Here is a 16,036-nt window from a genome sequence, read left to right on the forward strand (position 1 = left end):
TTTTATTCTTGTTTAAGAATTGTTTCAATTTTGTGCTCTCTAAGCGCATCAGATATTTCGATATTGTTATCATCGCCTAATGTCTTTTTTCTTAATGGTTTTTTTTTTTTTTTTTTTTTAATGTAAATGTGGATCATTTTATGATGTGCTCAGTGGGAAATTTCTGGACTGTGACCAGGGAACATACAGTATGTTCCACATGCACTTACGGACTGAATGAAGAGACGAATATAATAATGCACAGCATGTTCACCTCTGGGACCTGTACCCCTTAAGCCTCAGGCAATTTCTGTTATGGCAGTTTGTTCCATTTTTGATATTAAGCCTAAAATATTGTAGTTGTTCAGTAGCTGATCTTTTCTGATTCTGCCAGCTCTGTGGTCCTTGTCATTATTTGTGGCCACAAGAGGGCACTGTTCGCATTCTTTGTTCTTTGCAGCTCGATGAACAGGAACTGGAACAAGCTCTGCTGCTGTGCTATTTTCCCACTCTATGGTGTTTATACTGCTGGCATGCAGTGGTGATATTGCACTGTGCGTTTCACCCTACTGTATATATCATGTGATGCGGTTTCTTGTAATTTCATCATCATTCATTTTTATGTCCAGTGATTTAATGTAGGGTATTAAATCCCATGATATTTTCCCATTTCGGGCATAAGGGCCTCATTTCTTTAGCAAAACTGTAGTATATAGACTTATGTCATTTCCCAGCATGCCCCATGTGTCAACAAGGGTCTGCGTAAGTGTACTGCAGTGACTTGTGAGGAAGATCAACCACTTGCGTCACGTGACGTCCTTATTGTCCTAGGCTAGAGTGGCCAGATCGTCACGAGGAAAAAACTGGATCATGGGAGCTAAAAAAAAAGAAAAAAACTCCATCTTTTATTTAACAGTGGGCTTTGAGTTTAAAGTTTGAGGCTGCTGTCTGTGACTGCTTCACAGTCGTCTGTGACTCCCCTGTTGCCGTTTTTCGTGCAAGCGTTCCGCTCCGCTACCTTCTCTTCTCACGACCGAGTCCCTCAGCGCTCAAAAAGTGCCAAAACTGAAAACAGTTTCTGTTTTGCAATGGCTTCTGCTTATGGGGAATTTCACCAGCTGAATTGTTTTCTCTGTTGCTGCTATCAGGGGAGGAAGGTTGCTCCCTATAGGTAGCGTAATTATATCAAATTATGGTTATAATTAATATATTACTGTAAGTGAGGTAGATAAAGTAGTGGGTTTTTTTTTTGTTTTTTAGAAATAAGAATTCTTTTTTTTTTGCAGACCTTCTTAAGTTAAAAAAAAAAAAAAAACTTTTGTTTTTGGGCTAAAATTGAATGTATAGATACTGCAAAACTATGCTGCCATCATATCACTGAACTTGAAATCTAAGTTCAAGGTTTAAAAAAAAAAAAAAACAATTTCAATTGACTGAAATACATCATTTTGCATCTTGGAAAAACCAATTAAATTTTGCCCTGAGAGAAAGAATGGGTCTCAGTGAGATGTTGATGATCTCCAGTAAAATGTTTAATTATTTGCATATTTTTGTCTAATTACTTTTTTTTTTTCAAGGGCTTCGGCAGGAACAAAATTATCACATTACCCAGCATTGGTTTTTTCTAAATTAAATTTTTTGTTTTTTTGGTGTTTTTCTGTGCGTATAATGAGAACTGTTCGTTCACGCTAACTTTGAGAGTCATTTCAAAATTGTTTCATGGCAGTGGTGAACTTTTCTTGTGTTTTTATACCATTTCAAACACATTCAATATAGGTATTGAATAATTTTATTTCCACTGTGTATTTTCCACAACCGTGTCTTTAATGCTGCTCCACTGGCAACTCATTTAAAGTGTACGCCTACAGACAGAGGTGGACATTCCAAGGGTCAGAAAGTAAAAGTCCTGCCATGTACTTCATCCACCCCTGAACTCAGCCAGCTGATTTAGCTCTACCTCCTGGCTGAAGAATGGTGCTCCTTAGCAAATCCAGGTGACTGGAACAAAATCCCGGGATGAACTTTTACTTTCTGAACCTGGATTGTCCACCTCTGCCTACGGATGCTGCTGCTGCCAAGTGAACTTTAGAAACATAAATTAGACCGTTTCACTCTCGTCTCGTTGGGACTCGGCCGCGATCACATCGCCCGTTTAAGCTCCGGGGGCGCTGCCAGCGCCTCTCTGCGTATTTACGTAACTAATGGTCCACCGTGCGGGGCATTCCTCGCTCTCTGATTTTCCGTCCACTTAAAATGTGCCAAAGCGCCACCTCAACCACTGGGGCAACGCCAGGAAGAAATACATTAATTACATGCAGTTTTCACTGCATGAATATTTCATGTCATCGAAGGGGGAAGGCTCTCCTCAACAATCAATAACGTGCGGGCCCTTGAGCATGCTTGGCAGCCATTTTTGCTGCAGAATGCTCACCGCACATTATTCCCATTAATTGAGGTGTAGAAGGCGGGATTATGAGGCAAATTAAACTGGAGATGATTAGGTGGCCAGGGATTTCTTTTGTGATAAATGCCACTGTGCCCTTAATGACCAGTGTTATTTAGCCTATATATCTTCTTAACTCCTTCACTGTTTAAATATTTGTCTGATTATTGTCATTTTTGTACTTGTATGTAAATATCATGTTATAATGATATTTACGTGTCAGTAAAATGTGACAATATCATGTTTAATTGCCGTTATTTAATCGAGTGATTGCAAGAGCGGAACTGGCTTTGAGCTCTAATCAGAAATATATCAGTTAAGTCCTCCAAAATCAAATGATTGATATATCGTGATACTGTGATATTATATATAGTGCTAGATGACTGAGTTAGCTAGTTATTGACAGTTTGCTAACTTAACGCTACACCGCTATGATACTTTGGTTTTGCAGTAAAAGAATTCCTCTCTGCCTCTTTTCCAGGATAGCTGCGCCAGGGTCCTTTTGTTTCGAGGGGCGAACAAGGAAATAAAGAACTACAACAACCAAACGGCATTCCAGGTAAGATGCACTTCCTGCTTTGCGCATTGAATTCTGGGTAAATTCTTCTGTCATTAAAAATAGTGAACTGGAATAGATTAGATAGATAGTGATTTGTTGACGAATGTGTTTTGACCAGAGGCGTCCATTTAGAATAATTATTTTATTAAATATAACTTATTTTGTGCTCCCCGGAGCTAGTTAACAGCTCTGAAGCTGTTTCTGGCTGTTTAAGTACCACAGCCCAGTCAGTAACTGCTATCATCACACAAACCGTGTAATAAACATGTTATTACATTGCAATTACCAAGTTTTTCGCCTATTTGCAGACACTATGGTAAATGTGTACATTTCTGTAGATATTATGGATCAGTGCTTAGATCTAGGCTTGGAGTTGCTGGCTTTCTTGGTTTTGGGTTAGAAGTAGCAGCAAATTTAAGCGTAATATCGCATGTTATTGCATGAATCACATGCAATATCCCTTTTAGTGTTTACATACATATTCCACACATGTTGTCACATTTATCATCACACCATGTTCAACAGTGTTGCAGCAAGTATATGTATAACATACGTAACTTGGTAATGCATAAACAACTCTGTGTATTTCAACAGTACTTTTATTGTTTACTATTATAAACAACTAATAGCATGTCATTACAGCAGAATATTACATGTTATCACCATGTGATATCCTGCTGTAATACCCACTAGTGTGACTTTCATTTTACGTAGTAGGTGCGTGACCTGAATTGCAACACATTCTGTGGTCCTTGGAGGAGGCCTTGCGATATAACTCTTACTGTACATTCAAAGAGCCCTTGACTCTTGATTAGCATTTCTCCCCACAATGTTCTCATTCACATGTATGTGCCAGTGCATAACTGCTGCACATACAGTTCTATACCTGATATGTGGCTGGGCTTTTTTCTTTTTTTTTGTGCCAGTGTTGGGGGGGAAAAAATCTAAAGGGGACGGATGCTTAATTTTCATTCAGCCTCTGTACTGTTGTAATGCTCGCAAATGACAGAAAGCTTGCAGAGAAATATGTGGTTTGCAGTGACATTTAATTAGTGTTCGATAAAGCACGGTGGCATGCCTCTAGGGAGTGCCATTGACATTCCTGCTTTCTGCAGCGTAGCTGTGAAGGGCTTTTGGCCTGATACCAGAAGGGTGTTGGTTTTTATTCCAGCTGGAGGGGGGGAGGGGGGGGGGCTCTGCTTCAGTGCCTTTGAACAAAGTTCTTAACCTTCAGGTGTTTGGCTCTACAAATCGCATAATTTGTGAAGCGTGAATGTTGGCCAGATGAGGGGATCTGCTTCGCAGCAACAGCTGATAGAAAGTCAGTCCTATGAGAACTACATTTCCCAGCTACAACCCGAGAACTACATTTCCCAGACTGATATTTTTGAGCAGATACTGTCCCTTCTGGGACAGGGCGCTGACGTGATGCCCCGGGGTGGACAGGCACGGATGGCAGGCCCCGTATGGATTGGAACAAAAAAGCAGGAAAAATCAGTCCTGCAGAGCAGATGTGGAGTTGCTGTGTTTCAGAAGGCTGCTTCCTTCTACCACACTGTAACTCTGAAATGACCGTGACCATTAATGATCCTACAGCACGCCATTGACACTGTTACTGGTGTTAACCCCACTCACCCCTCACTCCCCTCTCTGTGAATTGAGGAGGTCAAAGTTGATGTTCTTCTCTGAACTCGCAGAGGCTGTGAGGTTGGCAAGCCCAGCACGTGTTGTGTCGCTGTGTTTATCCGAGAGTTTATTGTACGCTATGTGGAGCCGTTAATCAGTTCTCCTCAGATTCGAACATTTATTTTTTTCATGCTGGCTTGCTTTCCACTTTTAGACATTGTTTGCAAGTTGACCTCCGCATGAAATTGATGTTGACGCAGACTTCTAGGGCGAATCCGAGTTAATTTGTTTTTACATGGGGTGTGGAAGCCTGACACTGCAAAGTAACTGAACAAACGGGGAATTCATCCGACAGCTGGTATAATCAGCTTTTTAATGAGGAAAAGCCAATGTGTGAAAATGAATTGACCCTCTTGCGCAGAGTCCGGGTAAAGTGATTTATACAGAGGAAGGCCATGCAGTTGCCAGTGTGTGACTGTTGAGCCGAAGACATTTCTCTGGATGGTTACACAGTTATTTTTTGTCTCTTCTCTTGGTTTTTTTTTACAGACGTTTTAGGCTGCATTTACATGTTAGAGTAATTAGGGGCGGAGTTTTGCAGGCCATGTGATCTGACTCATGAGTGTAATTGGCCATTGGTTTTTTCGAGAGTTCAGCCCACAACAAGTCAGCACGGCTCTCCGAGCAGCCGGCGTGGCACAGATACCTGGCAGAACAGTGGGTGCTCAAAACAAACACAGCGACTGTGGTTTTCATCGCTGCTGTTATTGAGAAACATGCACAAAAAAAAGGTACGCTGTCTGTAACAAAAGCCGTCCAAATCAATGACAGGGCAGCTGTGAGTGAGTCTGTCCCTGGCGTGCCGTGGCTGTGTGTCAGGAGACTACTGCAGAAAAAGGGACATGTTTGTTTTCACTCCTCTTGTGAGGTACGGCATTTTATGGTTTAATTAAGTGCCCAAACTATGCCCACATCAAACCATGAATGCTCCGTTCTCACACACACACACACACACACACACACACACACACAGGAGACCAGGATAAGCTGCCATTGTCAGTGTATTAGAATGATAGTCGTCCCATTGGAACGATTTTTAGTTGTTCGGGACTGCCAGTGGGGAGGATGAATGGGTCAGAAGTAGACAAGATGGAGGGCGGGGGGGGGGGATGGGTCAGGGGAATATCTAACAACCTTCTCCCACAGGCCCGATTGTTTATTCCTTTTTCGCTGTTGTGTTTTCTAGTATGACATGCTAATTTAATGGCCTTTAAAAACCTTCAGACATTATTGTGCAGCTCATCCATGAATACCATCAGGGAAAATGAAATGAAATTGTAGATACAGTGTACGGTGCCATTCAGTCTTAATAAACTGTCTGTATCTTTTATCTTTTCTCTCTCTTTTCATTGTTTTTTTTTATACAGGTGGCTATTATTGCTGGGAATTTTGATCTGGCTGAAATCATAAAGATTCACAAACTATCAGATGTTGGTAAGAGACGTGTATTCATGCATGTTCGAGCTCCAGGGGAATGTGAAACACTATATTAGTCATTAACATTCATGCTTTATAGCTGTTTTGCGAGTTTAAGGTCACAGAACGTGGAAGAAATGATTAATTCAAGCAATAAATGCATTGAAATGGCAGCATTATAATGCAAGATAAGCACAGCACTGGAGATTATTTTAACCTGAATCAGGGAATAAAAACAGTTTTAGTCATAGCGCTCTTTTTGCAGAGAGTTCTCTGGAGCCTTTGGAACTTGTAATGCTTGCTGGCAAAAACGTATTTTATGACGCTTCAGATTAAAAAACGGTTTGACACTGGATCAGTGCTTAACCAAACTCCTTACAGCAGCACGGGAGCCTGCACATGGAGCGCCCTGCTGAGCAGAGATGGAAATCTGGCAAAGTCTCATATTCCGAGCCCATATTCCCTCTGACAGGTAGCGTGTGGCCAAACAAATTTACCGGTATATATACTCTATAAACACACACTCACAGATTCCAGGCGTCATCTCAGCGAAGAAAAAAAACAAAAAAAACACCCCGTCGGTACGTCCGTGTTGACGGCGCTTTGAGAAATGAAAAGCGGGGCTCTCTTCGTTCCTCATGACGCGCTCCCTGTACCCGGCGAGCGAATTTTTGGCACGACCGCGGCCCGGTGACAGATCGCCCCCCGTCAGAACGGAAACCGCGCCTTCGGAACCCCCGCGCTCTGGTTGGCCCCGCCGCCCCTCCCACCACCACGGCGAGGGGGGGACGGCTCATATTTCCTTATTCCGGCCGCCGCTGCCATAACGTAATGGGACCCGGGGCCGCTGCAGACAGCTCCGGCGAGGCTGAAGAATCCCTTCCCTCTGCGGCAGATCATCTGGAAGATTATAGCGGTTCATCATCACACACCCCACCCCCCCCACCCCCTCCAGCCCCCCCTCGCCCTCCCCCAGCAATGTTTTCCCAAAGGTTTAGTCTTACGAACACCTTCCATGCTATCCCTGCCAGAGTTTTTCGCTCTGGCGATCGCCACCTAATCCATCACGCGGGCGGGTTCTGCTTTTTTTGCGGGTGTGACTACAAGCACCCCCCCCCCCCAAATGAAACTGGAATATTGGACGGCGTACAAGAAAATATGTTTTTTTTTTTTTCTTAAAAGGAGTGTGGTTGGAACAAGATTTTTATTACGATTGTGCTCGAGGAAACAAGCCCTTTTGTATTTTGCGGCTCAGGTGATTGGCCTGTCTGTGATACGTGCTCTTGACCCTCATGGATTCTGATGGTGTGCGGGATTGTGGGATACGCTCTGGGAGAAGGTCCCATACCACCCTGCGGGAGAACCACACTATGGAACCTGTCTAAATGAGTAATGCTTGGAAATCTTGGAGCACTCGCAGCAATATAACACATACAATTCTGCGTTCCTGGATAAGTACCAAGATGCATATATACCAGTACTGACTGTCTAGAAGTTCAACAGTTTTCATGTAATTTCTTGTTATCACTTCAGTGCTTTTGCTTGGACCAGACTAATTAACTGCCTTAAAAATAGTGCCTTGTTCTAGGTCAGAGGTCCTCAATCTCATCCAGAAATGGCCGGTGATGGTGCAGACTTCTGTTTGAACCAAGCAGTAACAGTGCTGATTCTACTCATTAACCACTGGAGTATTTGCTAAGGACCTTGATTAGTAGACTCAGGTGTGTAAATGCTTGGTTGGAAAAAAATCCTGCACCCACACCAGCTCTTTCTCGATAAGATTGAGGACCCCTGCTTTAGGTAGTGTGTGCCCAATCAAATCTTCCTTTAGGACTCATGTTTGCCTTGCAAAACTAATGTTTGGTATCTCAAATTAAAAAAGAAGGGTGATTCCACACACTGTGGCCTATTTAAATGTTAAATATATTAAACGGTTGTAAAAGTATTATCACTGGGGGGCAAACACAGTTCCATTCAATTTGTTTCACTGCTCTATTCGGCATTTTAGATGAAAAAAACCTTTGGCCTAAATGGACCTTCAGACCTTGCCAAGATCCAAACGCACATAGAAGCTCTCATCTGACCGTAGAACCTGATCCTCTTAGCAAGTGCATTTCCAGGTAGAGGAAGACTGAATCTCAAGCTTGCTCAAGGCTCTCTCTTTTATCTTACTGAACATTCAGCAGCACTTTGATCTTTCTACAATTGTGCTGCGGCAGCTACTAATTAATAAGGCATCCCTACATGCAGTCGCATATTAATCAACAACCCATTAACTAGCGTTTGCTAATATCAAGTAACCATCATCAGTGTATATTTAATGATATTGCAATAATATATATGTTCCCTCCGTTAAGCAAATAACATCCCAGCATGCAAAGGGACATGCATAAAAATATTGGGCAGACCTAGTTGCCTATAATTATGGCTAACATGGCTACCACACATCCGACACATGGGATTCTGTTTGCTCATCCATTAAGCAAATAACATCCCACCATGCGAAGGGGCTTCAGATCATTGTTTCCACTTTTTTGGCCACTTCCTGTATCTTCACTACCATCATTAATACTACTGTTATTGCAGCTGCTGCTGCTAGTATCTTCTCTATGAGTGTTACCACAGTTAGTAGTACTGCTGCTTATCTTCACTGCTACTCCTACCACTTGTGTTAAAAATACCACTGCTAAATCGTCACTAAATACTGCCGCTTATTTCATGCCCATCAAACCTACTCCCACTGTTACTATTTATTACAAAGACTGGGACATCTACTACTAAAAATTTTAGCAACCGCCACAAGCATCACTGTCACTACTGTAGCTATTTATCTGCTGTTTTCCACTGGGTTATGCAGTGAAACCTCAGAGATGCCGACGCCATGGTTACAGGCTGACCTGTCAATCAAATGGGTCGCGAGAGGAAGGTGATGCGACCGCTCAAGCTTCATCTCTTCCTCGTCTTCTCAGTCGGACATGCCGTCGTTCCGCTCCGCTCTTCCTCTTCATTCTTTTAAGACTCGGTGGAAGAGCACCACCTAGTGGCCCCGAAGCCGTACAGCAACCTCTGACGGCCTCCTCTTTTCTCGACTGCTTTTGCTTCCCGGTCACTCGTGCCCTTTCCTGATTAAACTCTCTGACAGATCTTGTTTTTGAAGTGTGGCAATATATAAAGTACAGTCTGCGCTTTCTAATCTGAGGGACCTTTTTCTCCCTGCCGTCGCCGCGCGCGATAAAGGTCGGGGGTTAAGTTACAAGCGCGCGACTTCTGACATTTCTCTCAAAGCGAGTCCTGACATTTATATTCTTTTATTTCCAGTTGGTTACTTGAGCTGTGAAAACAGCTTAATGTATTAGCCTGGGGAAAAAAAAAGCCTTTCATGCATCAGGTTATAATGGCACTCCGGCACCGCCCTGTAATTCCTCCCGTGACCTCTGACCTGATCGCTTAAGGCAATCCATAGATAGGGGTGAGATGTAACCTTTCAGTCTCTCAGCCCTAGGGCTGCTCGCAACTCTATTGGCTGATTGCGAAAGCGAATAGTCCTGTCAGTGTGTATGTAAAACATTGTGTCTGTCCTTCTCAACATTCCCCGATTCTGGTTTTTTAAATGATTTTTTAATGGTAGGATTTTTTTTGCTTTCTGTTTTCTAAGAGAGGGTGTAATATATCTTATATCCGTTCTCTCAAACCTTATTCCAGGACTTGTGTGGAGGAATCCCAGTGCAAGCCTGGGGTATATCCACACAATAAGGTTAAAACAGGGGTGTCCAATCTTAATCCAAAAAGGGCCGGTGTTGGTGCATGTTTTTGTTTTAGCCAACAAAGACACCTGATTCAGCTCAAGACAGCGATAAGTAGAATCGGGTGTCTTAGTGCTGGGCTAAAAACCAAAACTGTGCACCCATCCCGGCCCTTCCTGGATAAGATTGGACACCCCTGTGGCAGAACCCTGCTCCAGTCTGGGACTGATCCACCCCTGTGCCCCCCCCCCCACAGTGCCTTTCAGGGAGACCCCCTCCTACACCAACCGGCGGCGCGTGCTGGTTAGCGGGACCCTGGCGTCGCCCCGCTCGCTCCTCCGCTCCGCCAGCGACAACAACCTCAACGCGGAGGGACGCGGGCCCCCACACTCGCCCGTGCCCTCCCTGCGCAGCCTGCCGCCGCTGGCGGGGCAGCCGGGGGGCGAGGGGGGGGCCGACAGCAGCCTGCAGAGCACCGGCAGCTCCCGCAGCTCCCACTCCCGCTCGCCCTCGCTGCACCGCGTCCAGGAGGAGGCCGACAAGCTCAGCCTGAGGAGGCACGCCCGCGGGAGGCTCAGGTGAGGAGGCCCGCGCCGCCGACCGAGTAGCTTTCTCCTCTGACCTTTCACCTGCTACTGTTCCTTTTACTCGCTGCTGTTCCTTTCTCCTGCTACTGTTCCTTTTACTCGCTGCTGTTCCTTTCTCCTGCTACTGTTCCTTTCACCTGCTACTGTTCCTTTCACCTGCTACTGTTCCTTTCACTTGCTACTGTTCCTTTCACTCGCTGCTGTTCCTTTGACCTGCTGCTGTTCCTTTCTCCTGCTACTGTTCTTTTCACCTGCTACTGTTCCTTTCACCCGCTACTGTTCCTGTCACCTGCTGCTGTTCCTTTTATCCGCTACTGTTCCTTTCATCCATTACTGTTCCTTTTACCTGCTACTGTTCCTTTTACTCGCTGCTGTTCCTTTCACCTGCTGCTGTTCCTTTTATCCGCTACTGTTCCTGTCACCTGCTACTGTTCCTTTCACCCGCTACCTGTCCCTTCCATTAACCCACTAAAATTCCCTTCCTTTAACCTGCTATCATTCTCTTCCTTTCACCGGTCACGTCTGTCTCCCGCCCCGCTTCTTTCTCTTATCCATTAGACTTTTAGCTGATTTCTCTGCTTCTCTTTTCATCTTTGTTATTCACAATTTCACCCCTTTTAAGTCTAGTCTTTGTCTTCCTCTGCTTCTTTCACTTCTAGTCTAGACTGTATCCACCCCTTCAGGTCTGGCCCACATTAATTGCTCCTTTCCATTATGGCCGTCTTCACCATCTTATTTCCTATTCTAGGTCAGTCCTTGTCAACCTCGTTTTTCTCTGCTCTTTTCCCCCTCTTTCTCTTTCCCTTCCTCACTTCATCTCCATTCTCTCCTCTTCCTTGCCTGGTCGAAAAGGAGCTGTTTTTTTCACGTGTTATTTTGTAATGTGATCAGAAGCTGGTGGATGTGTGTATCCAACCTTAGCAAGGTTTGCTGGCTGCTAATATGCTGTGAAAGTGCCTACATCACTACGATCACTGGAGACACACAATTTTGTGGTGACACAAAATTGTCAACGCACATTCTGTTTAGCCCATGCTGTATTCTGAATGTAATGACTGGGAAAATTGTAATTTTATTACTTCTATTTCATGTTCATGAAAACTACTTTGTTTCAACGAATTAGCCACCTTGCTTAACTACATTAATATTATTTAGCCAAGATGACTCACTGCTAACTTTAAAGTGGCTAGCATCCGCTCACCTACAGTGTGACTCAATCAAGGGATTTATGTTAATTAATTGAAGTAGTGAGTCTCATCCAGAAATGACCAGGTGCACCATTGTATTTGTACTGTGTGTTTCCGGCACACAGTACAAATGCAATGTTGCTACACTGACGCTAGTTTCATAGCATATATGTTCATTGGGAAAGGAAGGAAAATGGAACATTTGCTACTCGAGCTGTGCGACGGTGTGGAGCTCAATGGGAGGAGCACAGACAAACAGGAAGTACCTGAAGTTCTAGTGCCTGTGCTGTTTCTTTCTCTTCCTAATTCACAATTGATTTTTTGTTAAAAGTTTTTTTTCCCTGTGGGCCGTGGTGGGAGCGCACGTCAGCACCAGCCCTAAAGCACGGTGTCTTTCCTTGAAATGTGAAGTGGGGAGCGTGAAGTGGCCACTGTCTGTGCTGGGCTCTGAACAGGGACTGCCGGTTCAAGCTGTATGAGGCAAAGCTGTTGAATTGGCTCCTGGCCTCCTGCGTCATTACTGCTGCTGCTGCTCCAGGATCATGGGCCAGAACCCTCCCCGCCAAACATGCCTCCACCTTCTCTCTCTCTCTCTCTCTCTATCTCGCTGTTTACCGCTCTCCTTGCTGCTATCTATCTCAGCCGGGCTGTAGCCTTGGTAAACCAGCTGGGCCTCCGTCACCTGGACACATTTTCATTTGTGAATGTGAGACTGAGTTTTCACTGAATCACTGATCAGTTTGTGTGCAGTGCATTCCTGGAAAAGAGGAGAAGTGTCCAACGTCCGTCTCAAAGAGTGAGCGGTTTTTTTTTTAACCGGAGGTCGCTTGAACATGGGGAACGAAGGACAACGAGCACACAGCTGCTCTACACTGCCCCTAGTGCACACTAAAGGACGGGCAAAGTGTCGTGGCGGCGGGGAATTCGTCACCACGCCATTAAAAACAGATTGTGCCGAATGGCAAAACGAGCTGGCTGCCGTGCGGGGCCGAAGTGGGAGGAGCCGGTTGCCACGGACACACATTTTACAGGGTCTGGGGGACGGTAACGTTCTCCTGAATGAGCGGGCGGTAGGTCCCAGGAGCCAATGAGAACAGGGTACCCAGATGGCCGCTGCTAATACTGATTGTCGCTGAGTCCAGAAAACTGTGCTGGCGCAATCCGTCATCCTGAAACCGGGCTCCTCGGTGATAGGTGTGGCCCCTTTTTTAACTTTAAACAAAGCGTAAATATGCTAACTTAGCTCTTATTGCGGGGGTGCCTCAGGGGGGGACATCCGGGAGCCGAATAAAGAAAAAAAGCCGTTACCGGCAGCAGATCTGCGATCTGTCTTCTTGCGCTACTTCGGTTCCGAGCTATGGGGTTGTTTGTCCAGTCCTTCTCTAAAAATAATAATAATAATAATAATAAGCGCTTCCTGGGTTGTGTAATTTTCGCGTTGTTCGCCGCGTTTTTAAACACGCTGTTTGGAGCTGAGAAAGGGCACCGTCACAGGTGACGCGTTCCACCGCCAAGAAGTGCCCGCGTCTCGCTCCCCATCTCGCTCCCCGACAGCTCCCGCACCTGACCAGCTGCCATTTCATTATCCGATCGCTCGCAGCATAAACTCGCCCCTCTCTTCATTTTCTTAAGGACAGATACATTCCAGCGGTTTTGCTGATGAGGGGAGTGTGGGGTGGGGGAGGGGGTGGGGTGGGCGGGAGGGGGGCTTTCTAAGCCTGCAGATATGACGAGGGGGGGGGTGGGGGGGAGGGGCTTTCTAAGCCTGCAGATATGACGAGGCGCCATGGCAGGATTTAGCGTTTGACATAATTTAGCCCAGCGGGAATTCGGGGCTGCGCTTTCATCGCTGGAAGAATACACATCCGCTCTGCGGCGTGTCTGCGTCATGCGTGCGCTGCACTCTGAGCGCAGGGGCTGATTGTTTAGAATATTACTCAACGAACGCATTAAAATTTTAAAAGCGGGACCGAATGCCGAAAGAGACTTAATTGATTTGATTTTTCAACGACGCTCCTCCAGTTTCAATCTGCTCTGACAAGACTCAGCAAAGGATGATGGGAAATCTGAACAAGATGAAACACCACTGAATGCCATTTGGCCCTGATGCTCACGATTAAATTATTTAAAATTCCGCCCCAGAGACACATCACAGAATGAAGACATTCCTTTTTCTCCTGCCATTCCACATGGATTCTGGGATCAAAAGTACTTTGGGGGAAAGAAATGTAATTATGTTATTATAAATTATTTATGTAAACAGTACAGTACATTTACATTTACACTTTGCAATGCATTGTCAGACTCAGAGGCTGCTGCAGAGTAGCCGGTGCTGTTGATTCATAGTGCAGCTGTTCTGTGGGGGGCCAGGACTGGTGCAGGTAGGGAATCCAGGACTGGTGCAGGTAGAGACTCCAGGACCGGTGCAGGTAGAGACTCCAGGACCAGTGCAGGTAGAGACTCCAGGTGCATTGGAGGAGTCGTGTTAACTCCGCAGGACAGCGACAGTGCCTGCGTCACGACACAATGGAGGAAGTCAGACCTCTATTCATGAGGCACAGCACTTGTCAAAGAGACCAAGGGCTATCACACCCGTGGCTGTGCATAAAATATCATCACTCTTGTACCACTTCATTTGCATATGTTTGATGGATCCAACCAGATGCTTTCTTTGTGTTTTTGTCACAGAAGAAACCCCCCCAGTGCCTTTTCAAAGCCATCCCTGTTCTGTCATCCCTGCTCAGAACCGGGAAAGGGAAATGTGTATTACTGTATGAATACGTAAATACGAAGATAAGTAAATACGAAGATGTGCCCCTTGGTTGTAGTGGAACAAAAGCTACACTCGAGCAGAAATTAATTGCAGTGACCTGTTGCTGACAGATAATGCAGCAGTGCACAGTTTCTGTGAATGGTTTGCTGTAAGGACACTGTGTCCTAGCTGATGACATCACACTTCTCTCAGGTGCTGCAGAAACCCTGGCTCTGTTGTCGAGCCTGAGGAGACAATAATGGCTTGATGTTTTTGACACCGGAGGGACTTGTCTCTCCCTTCCTCTGATGTGGCAGGTGTCATCCACGTCTATCAGTCAAAAGACCTGCTGTCAAAGCTGGGTGATGCAAGCCAGTCTACCGATACTACATAGAATCTCTCTGAAGGCCAATATATGCCTTTATAGCAGGACCAATGAAAGCAGCAAACAACACCAGTCAACCTTAACTGTGTAGGCCTATGGGTAAGGCTACCGCTGTCCGTGGACTGAAGTTCATAGTAAGTTTGTTTTAAATTTAAACATACAGTTTTAGGCAACACAAATAGAGAGGTGGGGTAGTGTGAGAGAGCTGCAGGTGGAGAAACAGGTGCGGTAGAGGGAGAGAGGTGCAGTAGAGAGAGGTGTGGTACAGAGAGAGAACTACGGTGGGCCAGCTGGGACAGCTCAACGACCTGGATAACGAGCTGAGCAGCATATGCGGCGAGGAAAGGATGGATGTGGCAAACGTAGCGGAGTTATCGGCAGCTCTGCATGTTCTCTGCGATGGACAGGCTGCTATCCTGAACTGCACAAAGGTTTTTAGCCGTCTGGGATGGGGACAGTGTTGTCTCGCCAGGGGTGATGGACAGATACTGGAGGTGGGAGGATGTAGCTGGTTGGCAGAGCCACCTTAGCTTTAGCAAGACTGTCTCTGAGACGGTGGCTGTTCGAGACATCTGACTTTTATTTCGTGAGGCAATATGTTTCTTTTGTCAGCGGCAAAGAAAAGTAGTGTGTGTCATCGGCATGACAGCGGTAGGAGAAGGCTACGTGCAGGTATCACCGAGCCGTGAGATTTAGCGATTTCGTGCATGGAAGAGGCCATGAAAACGATCCCTGTGGGAATCCCACGGGATTTCGAACTCGGGGCCCATCCAGATTATCCGATGAAGAGCGATCGGTTGCGTATGAGGACACCGATTTCAGTCAATGTGTCGGCCGGGCCGCATCGAACGCGGCAAAGAGATTAAGCAGCAGTCAAGACGGATGCCGGGGATACTGCATTCGCAGATTTGAGTGCTTCCACTGCAGCGAGGAGAGCCGGCTTCGTCGAGTGGCTGGCTTTGAAGGCAGGCTGATTGGGTCGCGGAGGTTATCCTGGGTCGGGCAATTTGTAAGATGAGTGGATTCAAGCTGTTCAAGGCTTTTAGAGAGGAAAGGGATGAGGGTTGAGTCGTTGGGAGTTTTTGACTGCAGATGGGTCCTAGGTTGTTTTTTTGTTTTTGTTTTTTGAGTTTTTTTGAGGGGTTGTTACCCAGGCCTGCTTGAGTTCACTGGGGAACACAACTGGCATTCAGCGAGGAGCAGAGGTCGAAAAATCCGGGCTCAGAAAGTAAAAGTCCTGCCCGGTATTTTGTTCCATTCACCTGGATTTTCTAATTAGCACAGTTCTTCAGCCAGGAA

The 16,036-nt window shown here is 45.7% G+C and overlaps 1 protein-coding gene across 1 annotated transcript in view; it reads left to right on the forward strand.

The window, feature by feature from the left end:
• Positions 1-16,036, forward strand: part of shank3a (SH3 and multiple ankyrin repeat domains 3a) — a 315,279-nt gene that overhangs the window by 194,247 nt on the left and 104,996 nt on the right. Inside the window, exons 10-12 of the mRNA XM_064342483.1 lie at positions 2,904-2,981; positions 6,035-6,101; positions 10,083-10,404. Coding sequence (XP_064198553.1) covers positions 2,904-2,981; positions 6,035-6,101; positions 10,083-10,404 — 467 coding nt within the window. The remainder of the gene's footprint in view (positions 1-2,903; positions 2,982-6,034; positions 6,102-10,082; positions 10,405-16,036) is intronic.

This window comes from Anguilla rostrata, chromosome 7, assembly GCF_018555375.3.
Source record: "Anguilla rostrata isolate EN2019 chromosome 7, ASM1855537v3, whole genome shotgun sequence".
Classification (NCBI taxonomy): domain Eukaryota; kingdom Metazoa; phylum Chordata; class Actinopteri; order Anguilliformes; family Anguillidae; genus Anguilla; species Anguilla rostrata.